Source organism: Rhincodon typus, chromosome 10 (genome assembly GCF_021869965.1).
Source record: "Rhincodon typus isolate 14 chromosome 10, sRhiTyp1.1, whole genome shotgun sequence".
NCBI classification, from domain to species: Eukaryota; Metazoa; Chordata; class Chondrichthyes; order Orectolobiformes; family Rhincodontidae; genus Rhincodon; species Rhincodon typus.
In genome coordinates, this window is record NC_063341.1 from 17,152,715 (window position 1) to 17,175,012 (window position 22,298).

At 42.3% G+C, this 22,298-nt stretch overlaps 1 protein-coding gene across 1 annotated transcript in view; it reads right to left on the reverse strand.

The window, feature by feature from the left end:
• Window positions 1-22,298, reverse strand: part of LOC109929875 (potassium channel subfamily T member 2-like) — a 636,785-nt gene that overhangs the window by 312,755 nt on the left and 301,732 nt on the right. Inside the window, exons 11-13 of the mRNA XM_048602052.1 lie at window positions 10,810-10,974; window positions 9,596-9,732; window positions 6,041-6,104 (exon numbers count right to left, since the gene is read on the reverse strand). Coding sequence (XP_048458009.1) covers window positions 6,041-6,104; window positions 9,596-9,732; window positions 10,810-10,974 — 366 coding nt within the window. The remainder of the gene's footprint in view (window positions 1-6,040; window positions 6,105-9,595; window positions 9,733-10,809; window positions 10,975-22,298) is intronic.

The following is a 22,298-nucleotide window of genomic DNA, read 5'->3' on the forward strand; positions in this document are numbered from 1 at the left end:
ACTGTAGGGGTTCTATGACCTGCCCTATCCAGGAAGGATATAATTCTGCAGAGATATGTGCATCAGTCAGATAGCTGCCAGTTCTATCACCCAGCAGCGCCTCTGGGAGACCACTTCTAGGCCTACAGGCAATCCCAAGAAAGAGGAACTTGGCTAAGTCTAGGGCCAAACCAGACCCCAGCGACGGGATTGAAAGATTGAAAGTGAATGGGGATTGGATTTAAGAACCTGAGAAGGCTAAAGGCAGAGGTAATGACCTTGGAAAGACACTCTGTTGGGCTCAGCTGTCAGGCTTTCCAATGGGTACAGGCCATGCCCCACTGTGGGGAATAATACCCAGCATGGTGGGATCAGGCTGTAAAGAGGCCATTGATTAACTTAATTAGCACAAGGATAGACAGGCCACCCAACTGCTACCTGATTCTGGTGATATGCTGTAGCTGTATGAGGTGGAAGCTGGCTGATCCCATTGCAAAATGCAATGACCGCATCTGCAGCAAATGTTGGTTGCTGGAGGAACTTCGGCTCAGAATTAATGAGCTATAGTTTGAGCTTCGGGCACTGCGTCACATCCAGGAGGGGGAGTATCAGGACTCTCTGTTTCAGGAGGCAGTCACACCTGGTAAACTAAGTACCACAAATTCAGTCAGTGACCATGGACAGCAGGGTGTGACTGCGAGTAAGGCAGGTAGAGAGATCCTGCAGTCAGGATCAGAGGAGCCTCAGCTCTTGACCTTGTCCAACAGGTACGAGGTACTTGCTCCCTGTGTGGATGAGGAACAAGGCTGTAGGGAGGATGAACCAGCTGACCATGACACCAAGGTACAGGAGGCCATTCAAGAGGAGGGAGCAAAAAGACAGGCAGTAGTTGTAGGGATTTCTATAAATAGGGGATTAGATAGCACCTCTGTAAGCAGGATAGAGAGTCCTGTGTAGTATGTTGCCTGCCCAGTGCCAAGGTGAGGGACATCTCTGACCAGCTTGAAAGGATATTAGAGAGGGACGGGGAGGATCCAGTCATTGTGGTCCATGTCAGAACAAACAACATAGGCAAGGCTAGGAAACAGGACCTGTTTAGAGATTATCAGGAACTAGGAACTAAATTAAAGAACAGGTCCTCAAGGGTTATGACCTCGGATTACTGCCTGAGCCATGTGCAAACTGGCATAGAGATATGAGAATAAGGGAAGTAAACATGTGGCTCAAAGAGTGGTGTGAGAAAAACAGGTTCCTTTTCATGGGACATTGGCATCATTATTGGAACAGGAGGGATCTGCACCGCTGGGACGGTCTCTACCTGAACCGAGCTGGGACTAATGTTCGAGTGAAAAGGGTAAATAGGGTGGTCAACAGGACTTTAAATTAGAAAGTGGGGTGGGCGGAGAGAGTAAAACGCCAAGGAGTATCATGGCCAATGGGAAACAAAACAGCAGGCTAACATCTGTGGGAGTGGATTCAACTGCATGGAAAAGTATGAAAAAAATGGAAAGTAAGGAGAGGTTAGCGAAGTCTCCAGCACACAAAATAGGACAGAGTGTTTGGAAAGGGTTAGGTATCAAACTTCAAGCACTCTGGATAAATGAATGACAATGGGAAGAGGGATGGTAAATACAAGACTGAAGGTGTTATATCTGAATGCATGCCTATACAAAATAAGGTAAATGAGCTGGTGACGCAGGTCAAAATTGGCAGGTTTGACATAGTGGGCATCAGAGAGACGTGGCTACAAGGGGATCAGGATTGGGAGCTAAATATCCAAGGACAGACTTCCTACCAAAAAGACAGGCAGGTGGGCAGAGGGGGTGGGGTTGCCTTTACAGTAAGAAATGAAATTAAATCAATAGCAAGAAACGAAGTAGGGTCAGATGATGTAGAATCTGTGTGAGTTGAGTTGAGAAACAGCAAAGATAAAAACAAAACCATAACGGGAGCTAAGTACAGGCCTCCAAAGAATAGTCAGGATTTGGGGCACAAGATACACCAGGAGACAGAAAAGGCATGTAAAGGAAAGGTTACAGTGATCATGAGGATTTCAATATGCAGGGGGGCAGGTGGATTGGAAAACTCAGATTGGTAGTGGATCACAAGAAAAGGAATTTGTGGAATGTCTATGAGATGGCTTTTTGGAGCACCATGAGCTGGACCCCACTAGGGAACAGGCAATTTCAGATTTATTGTTGTGCAATGAGGCAGACTTGGTAAGGGAGCTTAAGGTGAAGAAACCCTCAGGAGGCTGTGACCATAATATGACAGAATTTACTCTGCAATTTGAGAGGGAGAAGGTGGAATAAGATGTAACGCTATTACAGTTGAATAAAGGTGGCTACAGAGGCATGAGTGAGGAGCTGAGCAGAATTCACTAGGAGAGAAGCCTAGCAGGAAAGGTAATGGAACTGCAATGGCAGGAGTTTCTGGGAGTAATTCAGGAGACACAGCAAAAATTCATCCCTAGGAAAAACAATATATACTATACTATAAGGGAGGATGAGGCAACCATGACTGACAAGGGAAGTCAGGGTTAGCATAAAAGCAAACAAAAAAGCATATAATGTGGTGAAGGGCAGTGGGAAGCCAGAGGATTGGGAAGCCTACAAAGACCAGAGGACAACAAGAAAAGAAATAAGGAGGGAGAAGATTAAATGGGAGTGTAAACTAGCCAGTAATTTAAAGAAGATTGCAACAGTTTCTTAAGATTTATAAAGGGCAAAAGAGAAGGAAAAGTGGACACTGGACTGCTGGAAAATGACGCTAGAGAAATAGTAATGGGGAACAAAGAGATGGCTGAGAAACTGAATAAGTACTTTGTTTCAGTCTTCATGGTGGAAGAAATGAGTAATATACCAAAAATTCAACAGAGTCAGGATGGATGGGGCGGGGTGGGGGAGGAGGGGGAGTGGTTGTGGTGTGCAGAGCCGAGTATGGTGGCCATCACCAAGGAGAAGGTGCTAGGAAAACTGAAAGGGCTGAAGGTGAATAAATCACCTGGATGACATGGACTACACCCCAGAGTTCTGAAGGAGATAGCTGAAGAGACAGTGGAAGCGTTAGTGCTGATCTTTCAGGAATCGCTGCAGTCACAGAGAGTCCCAAAGGACTGAAAAATCACTAATGTAACATCCCTGTTTAAGAAGGGTGTAAGGTAAAAGACAGGAATTTGCAGGCTGATTAGCCTAACCTTGGTCATTGGTAAGATTTTGGAGTTCATTGTGAAGGATGTGATTTCTCAATACTTGGAAGTGCATGGTAAAACAGGGTAAAGTCAGCACAGATTCATCAAGGGGAGGTCATGCCTGACAAATCTGTTAGAATTCTTTGAGGAGGTAACTAGCAGGTTAGACCAAGGAGAGCCAATGGATGTTATCTACCTGGACTTCCAGAAGGCCTTTGGCAAGATGCTGCACAGAAGACTGCTGAGTAACATAAGGGCCCATGGTGTTAGAGGCAAGGCGCTAGCATGGATAGAAGATTGGCTGTCTGGCAGAAAGCAAAAAGTGAGGTTAAAAGGGTCTTTCTCAGGATGGCAGCTGGTGACTAGTGGTGTTCCACAAGGGTCAATGTTGGAACCATAATTTTTCACTTTTAACTTTTCACTTTTAAATTAATGATCTAGATGAAGGAACTGAAGGCATTCGGGCTAAGTTTGCAGATGATACAATGACAGGTAGAGGGACATGTAGTATTGAGGAGGCAGGGAGGATGCAGAAGGATTTGGACAGGTTAGGAGAGTGGGCAAAGAAGTAGCAGATGTGAGGTCATGCACTTTGGTAGCAAGAATAGAGGCATAGACTACTTTGTAAATGGGGAGAAAATTCAGAAGTCTGAAGTGCAAAGGGACTTGGGAGTTCTAGTCCAGGATTCCCTTAAGGTTAACTTGCAGGTTGAGTCGGTGTTAGGAAGGCAAATACAATGTCTGCATTTATTTTGAGAGGACTAGAATATAAAAGGAGGAATGTACTTCTGAGGCTTTATAAAGCTCTGGTCAGACCACATTTAGAGTATTGAGAGTAATTTTGTGCCCCATACCTCCGCAAGGATGTACTGGCCTTGGTGCAGGTCCAGAGGAAGTTCACGAGAATGATCCCAGGAATGAAAGGGTTAACATATGAGGAATGTTTGAAGACTCTGGGTCTATACTCAATGGGGTTTAGAAGGATGAGGGGGGATCTAATTGAAACTTACAAAACACTGAAAGGCCTGGACAAGTGGACATTGGGAAGATGTTTCCATTATTAGGAGAGACTAGAACCCAAAGGAAAGGGCGAACAAAGGGAAGACCCTTTAAAATGGAGATAAGGATAAATTTTGTCAGCCAGAGAGTGGTGAATCGATGGAACTCACTGCCTCAGAAGGCTGTGGAGGCCAGATCATTAAGTATATTTAAGACAGAGATAGATCAGCTCTTGACTGTCAGGGGGACCAAAGGTTACGGGGAGAAAGCAGGAGAATCGGGTTGAGAAAATTATCAGCCATGACTGGATGGCAGAGCAGACTTGATGGGCCGAACGGCCTAATTTCTGCTCCTATGTCTTATGGTCTATGGTCTTATGGCCTGGAATTGCAGAAGGAACAGGGTAGAAGTGGCATAGTACCCTTTGGACTTTCTTTGTTCCACCTTCCCTTGAAATCTGCTGGGAGAGGAGTGAAAAATCCAGTCCCAAAACAGCGCAGGTTGACATCCAAGACAACAAGGTGCAGGGCTGGATGAAGACAGCAGACCAAGCAGCATCATAGGAGCAGAGAGGCTGACGTTTCAGGCCTAGACCATCTAGGCCCGAAATGTCAGCCTCTCTGCTCCTATGATGCTGCTTGGCCTGCTGTGTTCATCTAGCCCTGCACCTTGTTGTCTCGGATTCTCCAGCATCTGCAGTTCCTACTATCACAGGTTGACATCCACCTGCTCACTTTTGTGCCAACGAAAATAGATACCCAGCCTAACCTCACTTTTTAGGCCAGACCCCTGTAGGTTTGGGCATGTCCAATTCAAGATCTTTTTTAAAGTATTTGGATTTCTGCCTTTACAACCCTTTTAGACCGCAAGCTCAGGTCCCCACTACATTCTGGTGAAAAGAAAGATCCTCAACTGGGATCTATCAATTTGTTTAAATTTATGCACCTCTGATTATTGATCCTGAGGTTCGAGGACACAGATCCTTCCTATCTACCCTATCTAAGCTCCACATAATTTTATAAATTGAAAGAAAATCTGTATTTGGCTTCCTCTCTTCCAAAAAAAACAGCACAAGTATATCCACTCATTCCTTCGTGCTAAATTTTTCCAGTCCTGGGAATATCTTCATAAATGTATTCTGTGTTGCAATTACATCCCTCCTGTAATGAAGTGACCAGAATTGTACATAGTACTCTAGCTATGATCTAACTAGTGTTTTATACAGTTTTTTACATAATTTCTCATCTATTCATTTACCTATGCATCACCTATTCCTCAGCTACTGAAATAGGACATCCTGTCTGCTTTGTTAACCAACTTATCGACCACTCTGTTTCTTTCTGGGGTCCCTCCATTCTGCTACATTCATTTATTGAATATGATCTTGTCTTGTTTGCCCTCCTCAAAATGCAATATCTCTCACATGTCTCTGGGTAGAGATAAACTGGCCACTTTACTGCTCAACAGTTGTCCATTGACATATTTCTGCATTCTACAGCTTTCTTCCTGATGGACAAACATTTGACCAATTTCTGTTGAATCCCAGCCTTTGTCACAAAAAAAACACAAATCAACTGTTTTCCTTTGCTTCCACCCATGGAGGCAATTTGGATTAAAATTGTCACTTTTCATTAGATACCATGAGTTTGATTTTCTGAACAGTCTGCCAAGTTTGACCTTGTCAGAAACCTCACCAATTTACAATGAGAGGAGGAGTAATCTAGGAACAGCAGCAATGAGGATCTGGCCCATAATGTTTGATCCATCTGAAAGACTATATTCTGGTTGAAATTAGACTCTTCTCACCTATCCACCCCAGCTTTCGTTTTGGAAAATGCATGATAAATTTCAATCCTACGTAAAATAACTTACAGCAGCTGTCCTGTCAACTTCATATCGACTGCTAAGGATAAAACAGGCTTCAGCATCATCCATTCTGAATCAGTCACCAAAAGATCCAGTTGTAGAGGAAGGCAGCATTAAAGGAAATGGATTGAGATTGAAAGAAAGAGAAATATTTCAGAATCATTACTGTATTCACTGATGTGTCTGCAAAACAATGACAAAAATGCATGGAGACTTGCAAACTACAAACACCAACATAAATGTCGCTTTGGTGTCAAGATGTTGCATTAACAACAATTTTATCTAATGTGTATTAAAGTTGTATGCACAGTGTAATGAAGAGATTCATGGCAAAAAACAAAATTGAAATCAGTTCAACCATTATTGACTCTGAACAAAGCTCTGCACTTTACAACTATTTTTGTATTTTGAAATGAGAACACACTGGAGAATCCTGCCAATCAATTAGTTATTTTTCCTAGTTTAAAATCTGGTATTTTTGAAGGAAGCTCTACTCCATTTTCATACATTTTTCACATGATCCAATTGACATCAATTGCCAAAAGCCCTACCAAAGCTGTTGCATGAAAGCACCATTGATAAAGGATTAATGATTACTAAACAGTAAGAAAGTAGTTAGCTTGCAATCAGAAAAATAACAGAGGTAAAACTATATATGCAAGCAACTTATATAACACTGCCAGAACTCCAGTAGTCTTGTTTCTGGTGATTTGGTGGATCAATAATTTTGTTATTTGGTGCTAACAGCAACAACAACTCCCCTTCTTGGCAAAGCCTTCTTCTTGAGTGCTTGTAGTTAACAAAAACTCTCGACCCTTCTTTAGTCTGGTTTTCCATCCTGAACAGTGGCCTTGCTGTAGTGTCAAGGCAGAGTATTTCAGCCCGCTTCTTCTTACCCTTCTCAACAAGTTATTACATTTTCATTTAATGTCAAATATGGTATCATTCTCTGCTCACTTCCTGTCTTTCTCTTGCTCTCTTCCCAGAATGATTCTCACAATAGTCTCTCACTGTCTCTATCAATGTCTCCTATGTTTCCCCTTTCATTTTCAACCCTAAAAGAGTCTCCTTTTTATCTCCCCACAATAAGAAAAACCGTCTTTCTCTGCTTTTCCAACCCTCTCTCCTATTCACTTTATTTACGCTGAAATATTACAGAAAGAAAGGAGATTAATCCGTGGAGACATATTCCTGTGCATGTATATATTCACATCATTCATCCTTCAAATATTTGTGCAACTCCTGTTGAAATTTCCTACTGAATCTGTGTCCACCATTCTATCAGGTGATACATGCCATATTTCATAACTTTCAATCAGGCATCTTCCCACAGAATCAGTGATACAATAGATTCTATCTTGTCAGATCCTTTGTAGAATTTACTTCCCCACTTCATGCTGCTGATAGGGAATCATCTGAAAAAGTGCATCACAAGTTGTACAAAATATTCTTTCTAAAGTATCGTGAACACCTGTTTTAAAAAAAAACTCTCACAGGTGTCTATCAATAGATTATTCAAACAAATCGCTGTGGTACTCAATGCAGCCAAGAAAACGGAGCATAATTATTCACGTATGCAAATGCCAGTTAGCACAAAAAAGGCACAGATTCTACAGGTTAGCTACTTTCCATTTCAGAAAGTGTGATTAGGATCATAAAATTATAATGCGAATCTATGATACACTGAATAGAAAAGTTCAGTCAGAGCCACTTTTATTCACTTTCAGACTCAAGGCTACAATGGAGGCTGCTGTTATTCACAGCTTTCTGACTCCGATAGCTTTTCCATTGATCAGCAGAATGAAAGTTCTGGGGTCAGTACAGTGGGTGATTGCTGGAGTAACTATGGAAAACTGACATTTTTCAACACAGCAGCTCTTAACCAGCCATCAACCTAGCCAGTCAATGCACCATCCAATCCTCATTTAGGATGAGATGAGATTGACCGGGATATGGGCAATTCTTAGAACCAAGTTACTGCAAGGACCTGAGGTACCTCAAGATCTACCTCTTAAGATACTGGCCTACAGATCGCATGTGGCAAAAGCTCTGGAATAGAAAAAAAGACATGTTTTGACACCCATGGGAAACATAGTGTGAAGGAGGAACAGAAAATTATTGATAACCGGAAAATCATTAAGGAGAATAGTCTTTTCAGATCTACAGGTGGAACTATCTGGATTCCATATTGTCATGTAAAAGTTAGTGGAGCTCCCTTGTGGCGTCTTTTGTAAAACATTTTAAAGACAGATAGTCTCACTGCAATTTTCATAAAACCTGCATGGCCTGCAAATTTTTTAAAGTTAAATCCTACAGTGCAAATCCTCCTTTTTATTGTTCCTTCATTCTTGACTGTTCACATTCTGCCAGCAAAATAGGGAAATCCAACTGATAATCACATGTCTTTATCTCTCATACTCCAGGGTCAGTGGAAAAAATAATTCTAACAGTCTCAGTCTCTCAAGGTAGTTGGTGGTCAGTTCTCGCTCAGTATTACACAGAAACACTTTAGTTAAGTAATTGCACCTTAAAACTACTCCATACAATGCACTTCAAAGTAAAAGCATTCAGTCATTATCAGCTGCAACAGGTAAACTGCTGTTCATTCCTTCCAAGTCAGCCTCTATGGATTGAGAATGTAGATTGCAGGTTTAGTCACTGTCAAACAGTCCTTCTCATTTGTAATTTTTCCAAATAGGTTTCAGGGAGAAATGGCACCTGTCCTGGGTAAAGTCCTGGATCTAATTGGAAGTGGCAGTGCAAAGACTGGGGAATGGAACAAGCTCCACACCATCATCATTCCCAAATTACAGTCCTCAATGAAAAAACTTAATTTCCAATGATGTACCAGAAGTAGCATCAGGGCAATAAGCATAAAATAAGCAATAAAATGATATGGAGTCAGTGCAGTTTAAAGAGTAGGAGGTCATGTTTGATTAATTTATTGGATATCTTTGAGCAGATGATTAACCTAGATATTTCTACCCCTCATGTGCATTCAGTCCCTCAGACACATTGCCCAAAAGCACATTGATTTCCAACTGCAAAACACTCAGGTCTGCCTCACCACCATTGTCCTTGATCCATCACTGCTTCTGATTTCACACAGAGCTCATCCAACTGGATGAGCAGAACTTATCTCGAAGAAAGATTGAGAGAATATGATACAGGTTTGTTTTCACACGGGGCACAACAGCTTTAAGGTAATTTGAATCCAAGCAAGTTTTTCAGTCTGTAAGCAAATTTATATCTCTGTGGTCATATTTGCATTAAAGCACAACAAATCAAAATGGAAAACAGAAGATGACTTTTTTCACTAAAACATTAGTTAAGCGTGTGGAGCAGATAGTCAACTTTGATGGTGGGATAAGAAGCATTAATGGGCTTCAAGAAGGGACTGGAGATTTCTGACCAATAAGCATGATTCAAGGCAATTCAAAAGGCACCAAATAAATGCCACAGACAGGTGGACTGGAGGAACAGCAATCATCTGCGTCCTGAAAGTGTCACTATGCAAAGTTGAATTTCATTAATACAATGGAAAAGTCACTGTAGACCTACTTGGCTCGGAGAAGGTCTTGGTCCTTCAACGCTGATCCCTGGAGGTAAATTACCCTTTGTGCCCACATTGGAATTTGCAACACCCTTCGAACCTGTAAATCCATTTCAGTAGGACAAAGTATCACTACATAGTAATCCTGTTAGAAAAATGAAATGTAAATACAATTAGCAGAACATGGAGCATTTATTCATTAATTCTTAGTGTAAGAAAGAAAAGATTCTCATATTCTCCCTATTTTTAACATACACTATCAAATTTAAGCAATATATATTCGTGCAATTCTCAGTTAGTAATGATTCACTTGTTATTATGCATCCGTAATTTATTGATTAATTATTTCATACTTAATTCAATTTCTTGTTTAATTTAATGCAGAAATATTGTTATTGTTAATGATTTTTAATACTTGTTTATAATGCTTACCAGGGTAAAGTCAACAATAATAATTGGTAATGGGTTCTTGAATACATTATATTGTATATACTGCCATTGTTGTTTATGGCATGCATCTGTACTGATTTATGGTGTCTGCAAACACAGCTGATAATGCAGTATCCTTGATAATAAAAGTTGAATTTTATTGCACAAATTGGTCACTACTGATGGAAAGGTTCAGGTCTGATTATATTGTGACTTACCCCCCACAGATTCATTCACCACACAACTGCTTAGAAGATGCAGCATTGATGAGATTAACCATATCCACCTACCCATTAATTGTAAACGACACACTGACTTTTAAAAACCTGTGCAAATTTACATCAACTGTTTAAGGTGCTGCCGAAGTTACATATATAGCCAAGGTAGTGATTCCTTGTCCAGTGGTAAAACAGTGCAAAAATTCACCACTTACTCTTTCACATGATCTTTAATCCTATACAAGCTGAAAAATTACAAACCCAAAGGCACACGTTTGTCAATTTACTTACTAGTTAAGCAAAAATATTAGTAAAATGCTCATAATTTTCTCATAGAAACACTTCTCATAGAAACATCAGTGGCTTCAGTAGATTTAGCAAATTGAATTTAAATGCATTTTTAATTAATTCAAACAATAAATTTATTGATTTTGACAAGTAAAATATAAAACTGTACTGAAAAGTTTACTTCAACATGGGAAAGCAGTTTAGACTGATGCAAGATTGAACTGTCTGTATTTTAAATGCTTCTTTTCATGGACAACTATGTGATTAGTACACATAATCTTAATAACCTGTAATCTGGGATGAGCGTAGAACTCATTCAAAAAATCCATTAGCAGGTTAATCTTCAACGAGGTGACACACAGTACAACATGTTTTTCTGTCTGAGCTCTGTGGCGACTATAGTTTCCTCCTGACTTCTGTCTCTCCATCCACAGATAGGCCAGCTGTTCAAACTGCAGGACAAAAACAAAGCTACTTATCAATTTTCACAACCAAACACCAAGATATCGTCATGACTAACAGACAGAATATCAACATGGGCAAATTTGTTTTATTTTTCATTACTGCAACTAATCACACTCAACACAATGTTTACTTGCTGTTATGCATTTCAAATCCAAAATTTGCAGTATCCAAACAAATAACATGAAGGGGAAAATGAATTCTTGTAAGGTTGTTTAGATTCGGAGCAACAAAGCAGAGGGATAGATTTTCTTAATGGTTAGATCCAGTTACTGTGAGTAAAGTATGACTAATCAATAGAAAGAAATTAGTGGAACATTATGCCAATATTCACCTATTTAAATGCTCCATCCAATTTTCCTGTTAGGTTTTATATTGATGCCAAAATTTTCAGTTAATTGTAATATGGTTACATTTTGTAGATGTTATTTAACTGACAATATAATTTCCAACTCTTATGCCAGTATAAGATTCAATCATCTTGCTTCACGCGCAAAAATTGCACCTGGGGCTGTAACAGCATGCTGAATACATTTAAAAGGGCCTGGGGAAGACTTGTCATAATATTTTTGATGACTTTTTGTTTCTCTTTTTGACACATTTTCCTTTAGTGTTCAAGAGACATGGGCATTTCGGGAAAGGCCAGCATTTGTTGCTCTTCCCGAGTTACCCTTGAGCTGAGTCACTTGCTCAGCCATGTCAGAGGACAGTTAGAAATTAGTCACATTGTTGTAGGTCTGGAGTCACATGTGGGCCAGACCAGGTACCAGTGGCAGATTTCTTTCCCTAGAAGACCTTAGCGAACCAGGGTGGATTTTTATGACAACTGATGAGCTTCATCGACACCATTACTGAGAAAAGCTTTCAATCCCGGATTTATTCATTGACTTTAAACTCCACCAGTTGATTTGAACACATGTTCCCACAACATCAGCCTGAACCTTTAGATTACTAGTCTGGAAATTTTACCACCACATCACCATCTCACCAACTTTGTCGTTTAGATAGCTATGTTCCAAGTTCTTTGGCATTACCTCTTGTTTTGATAAACCACAGTTGTGGCCCAGTAAGATTATCAGTGTGTTTCCCTTTTACTTATGCTATTTTACAAGAGTAAAAGCAGCAATGAAAGGATGCCAGAGACAGATCGCATCTACCTGCTAATAACTTACCGTTCACGTTTACAGACAGCAATCACAGATTCCAGGTCAGGTAACATGAAAATCAGAGCTGCACTATCTAACGCAAGGACACCTGCAATCAGCAAATATCACTCAGCCTGGGGACTTGATAGCTATAACAATAAAAGTGCAAAAACAAATTGTTTTTCTCCATCTGCTAATATTGTAATACATCTTGTGGGGATGTAGTGCACTGGAGTGCAATGCAGATATTTACCTTTTGTTTCTTGATACACTACTTGCATTTTGATAGACAATCGACATGGATTTTGGAGGGTTGAACTACTGCATCCCTTACCACAGACCTTTTACTTTATACCTCCATGTTGATTGCATCAGCTACTGAGATTCAATAGACATTTTGACACTGGGATAAACTTTGGAAAGGCATAAACTGATACATTATAATAAATTGATAACTGCTACCAATATTTTCATCCATTTTCCACTAAACATGCCAATCATCCTTGTAATCAGCCAACTTTCAGGCTGTTAAGAATGGGTCTAATATCGGGAGGAACTTCACCCAAGGATGTAATTTACATTTGTTGCATAAAATCAGCGGGGCTCATCGAGTTAGTTGCATTTGTTGCCATCACAACTGCAAGGAGGATACTCGCCACACACGCAGCCACAGTGCCTGTGCCATCATGTTGGTGATGCCGCAGGTAGCTCTCTGCATCAGAGAACAGGACCATCCACAATAAGGAGCGACGCAAAAATAACATAACAAGTGGTACCCAATTAAATGAGTCTTTTCTCCCCCCAAATATTTCAAACCAATTGATTCCTGGACATCCCAATTTGGGGGTCACGATTTCACTGCCAGCACTTGGCAGTCCTGCTTGCTCCCTCACTTGCTGTCCTGCTCCTGATTACTGCTCCCCATGCGTAAGGGAGCAGGGCAGTGAGTGAGATGGAGGCAGTGAAGGGTCAGGATTAGCACGGCCAAGGAGGTAGCGAGTGGGTTACCAAGTAAGGGTGGCGACTGTTCATGGAGCAAACAATGATGGCAGCCGTGGGGGTAAGTGGGTGTTGATTTCCTGTTCCAGTGTAGCAGCATACAGTGGTACCTAAACTCCATTCCCAAAATAATGCCTCACCAGCACTCTGTATCAAAGGACTCAACTTTACCAGTGCCTGGACGAATGTGGGCAATGTCAAGAATAAAAAAAAAAGCATTCTCAGCATGAAGGAAAAAGTCCAACTTTACACATAACGTTTCAAAGGCCAAATGAGAATCTTGCTAAAGAACAGTGAGTTGACTATTCTCTAATCTCGCCTCATTTCTATGCAGATTGCAATTTTCCCAAGCAGCAGGGAGAAACTAGACGGCGCCAATTTGTGAAAAGAAAGTCAGAGTGGTGAAACTCAGCAGTATCTATTGTGGACATCCATCTTGGCAAACATTTCCCACCATCCAGACGGGCACCACCTTAACAGTGTCTGCTTGCACCCTCCATCCACAGAGATTGGAATCAGCAAATCAGCAAATCAGCAGCCTCACCACATCATCATAGCACAACTCCAACTCACTAATGATACAGTTCACCTCTTCAATACCGCACTTCGGAGCTCACCAACAACTTATATTGCGATACTGCTACCACGTTGCTTTGTGCACAGCAATGGGCACGTATCTCACATCAGAACAGGGTCCACCAATGGCTTGTTATCTTGCTTTCTTAATACTTGCTCACCTTGCACCTACTTGGACACACTCAGCACCTCTGCCTTCCCTGCCTTTTTGCGTAGACACAAAGCCAGGCAGCATGTCATTGCTGTCAACAATGGTCAGCCCAAGTGAGTGGACATGTTGCTGTACAGCCCTGTGCTTCATTGATGTTACCCATGCCAGCAGCTCACAAGGCAAATACAGTGAATATGCTTTGACTTCAAAGTCTAACGGGAGTAATCCTCAGTCTAGAGAAGACAGAACTGTTGTCACTCAGGAAGTGCTGCAACAGTACAGTCAAGGTTACTGTTCAGTCTCTATCCAGAGACTGGGATACTATCAGTACGTTGCCGATGGTGTCAGGAAATCTATATCATTACAGTCCAGGAAATGGGCCACAGTCAGTCCTGTAGGTCAAGTGCAACCAGTTTAATCTTTGAGGAAGCTGTTTAGAGATCTGGTCACTCATCAGTCAGGGTGTCGCTCTACACCAGAGGGGTGGGGCATGAGTCAGCCTGAAGAACCTGTTCATGGCTAGTCAAAGCTTGTTATCAGGGGCCACTTCTGTGCTGGGGATTTTGCGCAAGTCAATTAAGGGGATTGGGAGTTACATTCTGGGATGTAGAGGGAATAATCATTGTAAAGGGAGCCACCTCAACACATAAGGGTGTGAGACACTGAATCATGAGAGGTCGCGGCTTACTGCAGGAATTGGGGATTGGGTCATCAATAGTCACGAGCATCTTGCCTCAATGGGGAGACACTACATTGTGATGTTTGGCATGACCAAGCTATAAGCCTGGGGCTCGGACAGCAAGGTGGGGAGATAAGGAGTTAAATAAGGGGGCTGGCTGGGAATGTGGGGAGGTTCAAACCTGATGGGGTTGTTAGGGAGAGCAAGGCAGAAAGGAACATAAAGGTTTTGAAGGCGGGGTGCATGTCACATAGAATGAGAGGTAAACCTGTGACTCATGCTCTGGAACATAGAAACATAGAAGATAGGAGCAGAAGGAGGCCATTCAGCCTTTCAACCCTGCTCCGCCATTCTTCACAATCATGGCTGATTGTCCAACTCAGTAGCCTAATCCTGCTTTCTCCCCATAACCTTTGATCCCATTCATCCCAAGTGGAATATCTACTCGCCTCTTGAATACTTTCAATGTTTTGGCATCAACTACTTCCTGTGGTAATGAATTCCACAGGCTCACCACTCTTTGGGTGAAGAAATGTCTCCTCATCTCCGTCCTAAATGGTCTACCCCGAATCCTCATACTGTGACCCTGGTCCTGGACACACCCACCATCAGGAACATCTGGGCCTGCATCTGCCTTGTCTAGTCCTGTTAGAATTTTATAAGTCTCTATGAGATCCTCCCTCATTCGTCTGAACTCTAACGAAAACAATCCCAATCTAGTCAATCTCTCCTCATATGTCAGTCCTGCCATCACCAGAATCAGCCTGGTAAACCTTCACTGCTCTCCCTCGAGAACAAGAGCACCCTTCCTCAGCAAAGGAGACCAAAGCTACACACAATATTCCAGGTGTGGTCTCACCAAGTCCCTATACAACTGCAACATCACATCCCTGCTCCTGTACTCAAAACCTCTCGCAATGAGGCCAACATACCATTTGCCTTCTTTACCGCCAGCTGCACCTGCATACTTACCTTCAGCGACTGGTGCACAAGGACACCCAGGTCCCGCTGCACACTCCCCCCTCTCCCAATTTACAGCCATTCAGGTAGTAACCTGCCTCCTTGTTTTTGCTTCTGAAATGAATAACCTCACATTTATCCAAATTATACTGCATCTGCCGTTTGCCCACTTACCCAACCTGTCCAGATCATGCTGAAGGATCTCTGCATCCTTGTCACGGTTCACCCTCCCACCCAACTTGGTATCATCTGCAAATTTGGAGATGTTACATTTTGTTCCCTCATCCAAATCATTAATATACATTGTGAATAGCTGGGGTCCCAGCACTGATCCCTGGGGCACTCCACTAGCTACTGCCTGCTAATTTGAAAAGGACCCATTAATTCCTACTCTTTGTTTCCTCTCTGCCAACCAGTTTCCTATTCATCTCAATACATTTCCCCAATCCCATGCACTTTAATCTTAAACATTAATCTCTTGTGTGGGACTTTGTCAAATGCTTTCTGAAAGTCTAAATACACTATATCGACTGGCTCTCCCTTGTCAACTCTACTAGTTACATCTTCATAGAATTCTAACAGATTTGTCAAGCATGATTTCCCCTTCATAAATCCATGCTGACTCTGTCTGATCGTGCCACTGCTTCCTAAATGCTCTGCTATAAAATCCTCGACAATGGATTTGAAAATTTTCCCCACTACTTATGTTAGGCTCACCAGTCTATAATTCCCTGTTTTCCCTCTACCTCCCTTTTTAAATATTGGAGTGATATTAGCCACCCTCCAATCTGTAGGGACTGTTCCAGAGTCTATAGAATCCTGGAAGATGACCACCAATGCATCCACTATTTCTAGAGCTACTTCCTGAAGTACTCTGGGATGTAGATTAACAGGCCCTGGGGATTTATTGGCCTTCAATGCCAACAATTTTCCCAGCAATTTTCTTTACTAATATTGATCTCCCACAGTTCTTCCCTCTCACTAAATCTTGCATTCTCCAACAATTCCAGTATCTGATTTGTGTCCTCTTTTGCTAAGACAGAACCAAACTATGTATTCAGTTCCTCAGCCATTTCTTTGTCCCCTATTACACATTCCTCCATTTCTGACTATAGGGGGCCTGCATTTGTCTTTACCAATCTCTTTCCCTTCATGTACCTATAGAAACTCTTAGCATCAGTCTTTAGCTTCCCTGGAAGCTTACTTTTGTACTCTAATTTCAACTCCTTAATCAATCCCATGGTCCCTCTTTGCTGAGTTCTAAACTGTTCCCAATCCTCAGATTTAGGAACGTTCACTGTGTTGTCTTCCATCCTCATCCAAATCACAAATATGCAGTGGAAATAAGAAATTGCTGCCACCACACCCAGAGTAGGCAGAATAAGTGTTTGTTTATTATCTGAGGGAATGGAGTTCAGTTATGAGTGATACGAGTTTCTTCAAGGGCAAATAATCAGGCACTTGTATATTACCAGTGTACATGCATACATTAAGGGCAGCTTTAACCACAGAATGTTGCACTGTGACTGCAGTGACAATTACATCAATCACAAATCCTGAACACAAGCAATCTTAACCACAACAGTAATCATTACAAAATAATCCTAGTAATCACAGACAACATATAAAGAGTAACCCTTTCACAAACGTAGTCCAAGGTCTCTCAGGCTGCACAAATTGCTGAAGCTGCTTTCCTTACACATTGGTTTGTGAGTGTTACACAACTGATTTCTTACAAGCAATGCTGCCTTTGTTCAGTTTTGCGAAGGGTTGGATGGGAGGGGATTGTTGGCAGATGTTTGGGGGGGGATGTGGTGGATGGTGTTCTTGTTCCTACCACACTTGTAATCCCTGACTGTATACACAGGCATTGCTTGCGCAGTACACATCTGGTTAACATCTACTATGTTAAAGGTCCATGTCAGGGCGTCCTGTTACTCTCCATGTCCCAATGTATGGAGGACTATGGTAAGCTGTCCTTTGTGTCTGCTGTGACTGCTCACTGCTCACATTACTAAGGAGATGCTTAATTTTTGATATTCCCCACAGAGATTCATTGAAACCATTTACCAGTAGATCCTGGCACAGCAGCTGTGATCACTTCTGTGGCCACAGCCGAGTCACAGAGAGTGATGAGGAACACATACTAGCCCAGCAGCAGCAGCAACAAACTCCAGCTGATGTAGAAAAGCCTTCAAATGTAGAGTCTACAGCAACAAGGTCCACTCACAATGCAAAGAAAGGGCAGAAACCCATATCTTTGGTCTCTTTCTAACCGGGCCACACAATATCTCCTCAAGGAAAAAGGGGAAATGACAGACGATGAGGAGCAATATTCTTCTGAGGAGGAAGAGGAGGGTGCTGATCAGAAGAAACATCACCTTCATCATGACAGACAGAGCAGACAGGACTTATTTGTGCCCCACTTTCAATGGAACGGAGTTGGGTGAAGTTATTATTCATTGACTGTAAGTGTGTTGATGCTGGAAAGCAAGCAGCTCCTGTTAATTCCCAAACATAAATGTAAGTCTTCAGTTTGTTCTTTCTTTAATTTTCCTGCTGTGTGATAAAAATTAACAAACAACTGGGAGGCTTTACAACATCTGTTGTTGCCATATTCAGACATGACAATGTTTTATCATTGCGCAGCACTCCTTTAGACAGATGATGTGGCACGAAGGAAGGCTAGCCTCTCTAGCTTCATTCTTGTAGCTGCAGCTAAAATAATAGCTGATCAGACATGTGATGGCATAAGGTGAAAATATGTATTTACAAATATGAGATTCTATTTACATTAAGGTGTCATCCATGCCACCTATCTGCCCTAAAAAAAGGTTTTCTTTCTCCTTTCTCTCTCACTATATCTAGGTGCAGTTCCAACTCTCCATGGAAGTTGCCAACTTGTCCATGGAGAAAGCCAGATGCACACATGCCGGACCCAACATGGTACTGATGATGTCAGTGGACTTCTACAACTTTCAATCCAATTTTCTCCGGGTGTCTCGAGCAAACTTGTCTGCTGCTTCTGTGCCTGTTTTAACTAAATATTTAATGGCGGGCACCACGGGGTTCCTCGATGGGGGTCCCTTGACCAAATGGAATGGAGATCAGAGACCTGTGTCAAGGGGGATTGAAGGCCTCGGTCAGAGCTGGTCTGGGAACGATCAGACGCCGGGATGAGTGAGATCAGAGGCCTGAGTAAGGAAGATCAAAATGTCAGGAGACAGATTTCAAGCTAGATCAGGGAGGCCTAAAAGTTGAGAAGCAAGATGTAAGGCCAGGGTTGAGAAGACTGAAGCCAGAGGGAATACTGAAATGTAAAAGACAGATTAGAACAAAGGAAAGGAGATCTGAGGGACAAAAACAGAAGGTGCTGGAAGCTCAGCAGGTCTGGCAGCATCTGTGAAGAAAATGTGGTCTCCTCTACATTGGGGGAATGAAGCAAAGACTGGGTGACTGCTTTGCAGAACATCTACATTCTGCTCGCAAAAAAGACCCTGAGCTACCTGTTGCCTGCCACTTTAACAAACCACCCTGCTCCCTGGCCAACATCTCGTCTCTGGCTTGCTGCAGTGTTCCAGCGAAGCTCAGCACAAGCTGGAAGAACAACATCTCATTTTCCGCTTGGGGACCCTGCAGTCCTCCGGACACAATATTGAGTTCAATAATTTTAGGGCCTAAACTCTCGCATGTCCTAGCCTCATACCCCACACATCAGGCCTTGTTATTACACAGCATATCACACTATCTATTGTTAGTTACTAACAGTCCCCATTAACAATTATTCACCCTCCTAGCCAGATCGTTATCAACTCCCTTGTCTGTCCAACTGCTCTTCTCTCTCTTCAGGCTCTATCCTATCATTTACTCCCTACCCCATTCCCCTCCCTATTTTCGGCATATAATCCAACGTTTTCCCAGCTACCATCAGTTCTGAGGAAGGGTCACCGGATCCAAAACATTAACACCGACTTTTTCTTCACAGGTACTGTCAGAGCTGCTGAGTTTTTCCAGCAACTTCTGTTTTTGTTCCTGAATTACACAGTGTCCATAGTTCTTTCAGGAGATCTGACGGTTTAGGGAAATGTCCAATTATGGTGGCCTGTTGGAGACGGCAGATAAGTGGAAATGCACTTAACCTCCGCAATCCAGCAGACTTCAACTCCAAGTGCCTGGAAAACTCCGCCAGCTGGGATTAAATTTAAAAAAAGGTGTCTGCATTAAAGTTCGCAAGTCATTATTCTACATCCAAATGAACAACTTGCTTCCCGTAAGCAGATTGGTTGCTCATCCCCATCTGTTCTGTGAAATATGTCATAATGCAATGTAAACACAAGGAATTAGTGGTTATATGATCAGCTCAGAGACAGTAAGCAGAGTAGTGGTGAACACTCTTTTTCTTAGACTGCAGGGAGGTCGACAGTGATAGTCCCCATGTGCCAATATTTGGCCAACTGGTCTTTTTGGTGAGTATTATTTTGCCTCTTGCCCAGCCAGCGCCCCATTGACCCGTTAGGGTGTACACGCAGATGCACTGAGGACGTCCACCCCAGATTTGTGTTCCAGTCTTTTTTGTGGCCAGGTCACTGATGAAATGCAATGCAATGCGACAGTGCAACAACGCTGCTGGGCAAATTCAGGCATTTGCCACAATGTTCCCAATAACCAGACAAGAGGGGTTCCAGAATGTTTACAATAGCAAAAGTTCTTACTCTCCCTGCAATTTGGTGCCTGATAATGTAAGAATAGTTTTAAGAGAATGGCCGCCTTGCAGCTTCGCACTTGATGTTTGCTGAGTGATGGACAAATTTGTCACCTAGCTCTGCGTGGTCAGATTTTAATATCTTGTCATTGTACTGGCCAGTTAGGCTGTGTTGTGCAATGTAATGTAATGGCATCAATCTGTAGTGTCCAGATCAGGGAGCCCCATGTGTGGCCATTCACTGAAACCATACAGATCACAAAGGAAATAGCCAGCAGTTCTGGGCCTCTGAGGGACCCAGCAGGAATGATTTTCCACCACAATCCTCTCATTTATAGTCAAATATACGATCTGTCAGTGTGCTGTGTGTCCGTCTCTCAGAACAACTCAGAGAAGAATTTCACATACGATTAATGTACTTGTAAGGTACAGGTAAAGGGTTTATTGCTACCTACTTTACCCATGGCTCATATTTCATTTCACAGCAAGCAAAGGTTTCCCGATTGTAATTTTTCCTTTGTACTGGACTTGAGATAAGGTAAGTGGCAGCAATACGAAAATGGACAGCGCTGCTTAAAGGATTAGCTCCCAAAAGGCAAGAACACACTGACCTTTAATGGCCAATTTGAATGAATTTAGAACACGTTAAGTATGTGACAAAACACAGCATTTGATTGTGGCTTCCATCGTCTGCTGATGAGGACGCATTTTCTCTGGGAAATTAAGTTCACACACTCCGGGATTTATTTTTACTGATCTGACTGGCAGGGAGTGAGCCAGCATAAAGTCAGGAAACGCCAAAATTCAGGATCCTCCACTGGCTGTGGAGTTTTTACTCCATCACACATCTGTGGCCTTGCATGGATGGGGTGGGGGAGGAGCGCGAGTAGGGATTTGATTGGGAAGGGAGGAAGGAGAGTGAGGTTTGAGTTGTGGAAGACGATTAAATGGAGTTGGGGGAAGACATCACCACGATTGGGTGGGTTACTCATCTGGAGAAGTGGGGACGAAAAGTGGGAGTTAGGGGAGTGGTGGAGTCGACACCATCAGGGTCCTGAGATGGGTATCAGAAGCCTAGCTAGGGAAGAGGAATCAGAGTTCCTTGGGGTTGGGAAGGATGGGTTGGTGTCACTGGAGGCCTCAACAGAGAGAGGTCATTAATATGAGGAGTGGGCGTTGCAGAGACGAGAGTGTAAAATTCTTCAGGAAGTAAGTGCGAAGACACTCACTGCCAGGGTCCACCAAATCCTCATCTCAGTAGAGTTCTTGGGTGTTCTAACACTTCTGACCCAGCAGATAACCTTAAAAAAAAAACAAATGACAATGAGGTTTGCTTCCTCATTATCACATTCACCTTTCCTAGGATGAAAGCACCCCCTACTCTCCCAACCTGAATGCGAAGGAGTTCTCTAGCAACACAAAACTAAGTGAGAAACTTGGCAGGTGCAAGTAGTGGGCTGGGAGTTGGCAAAATTGAACTTGTAAGCTTTCGGCCTCCCTGCCCCAACATCCGGCTTAGACAAATCCCCTTAGTGGATGAATGTTTTGATAGCAAGGATGAGAAACAGCTGGCAGGCAAAACAAAACACATAATTTTCAACCTTAGTTGATCAGGAATAACAGGAGCACAACATGAGTGAATGCATCAGAAGACAAACTACGTTGGTTCAATGAGATAAGTTCACTTCTTTTTCTAAATTGTACACAGTGGGGTCACCGTTGCTGATTATTTCAGTGTTCTTCTCTTTTGGGAAAATAAAGCACATCTAGGTAGAAAACAGCGTAATTAGTAAGGGAAAACAGTGCAGGGTCTCTTTCGACCTTGTTGACTTCATGACTCAATGCAGGCAATAGCTGAGGCCTGACAGTGTGAACATGAAAACAGACATTAAACCAATTGATTTGAAAAACGTAATACTAAGAACCTGAAAAACAACACGACAATTTTGAGTTTCATTTTAAATGTGCTATTTACAACCAACTAAACAAATGTAACATGGATAAAAGTGTTACTTTAAAAAAAATAAGTTCTCTGGATGAGTGCATCACTGGCAGTTCAAACATTTATTGCTCATCCCTAGTTGCCTAGAGACAGCAGTGAT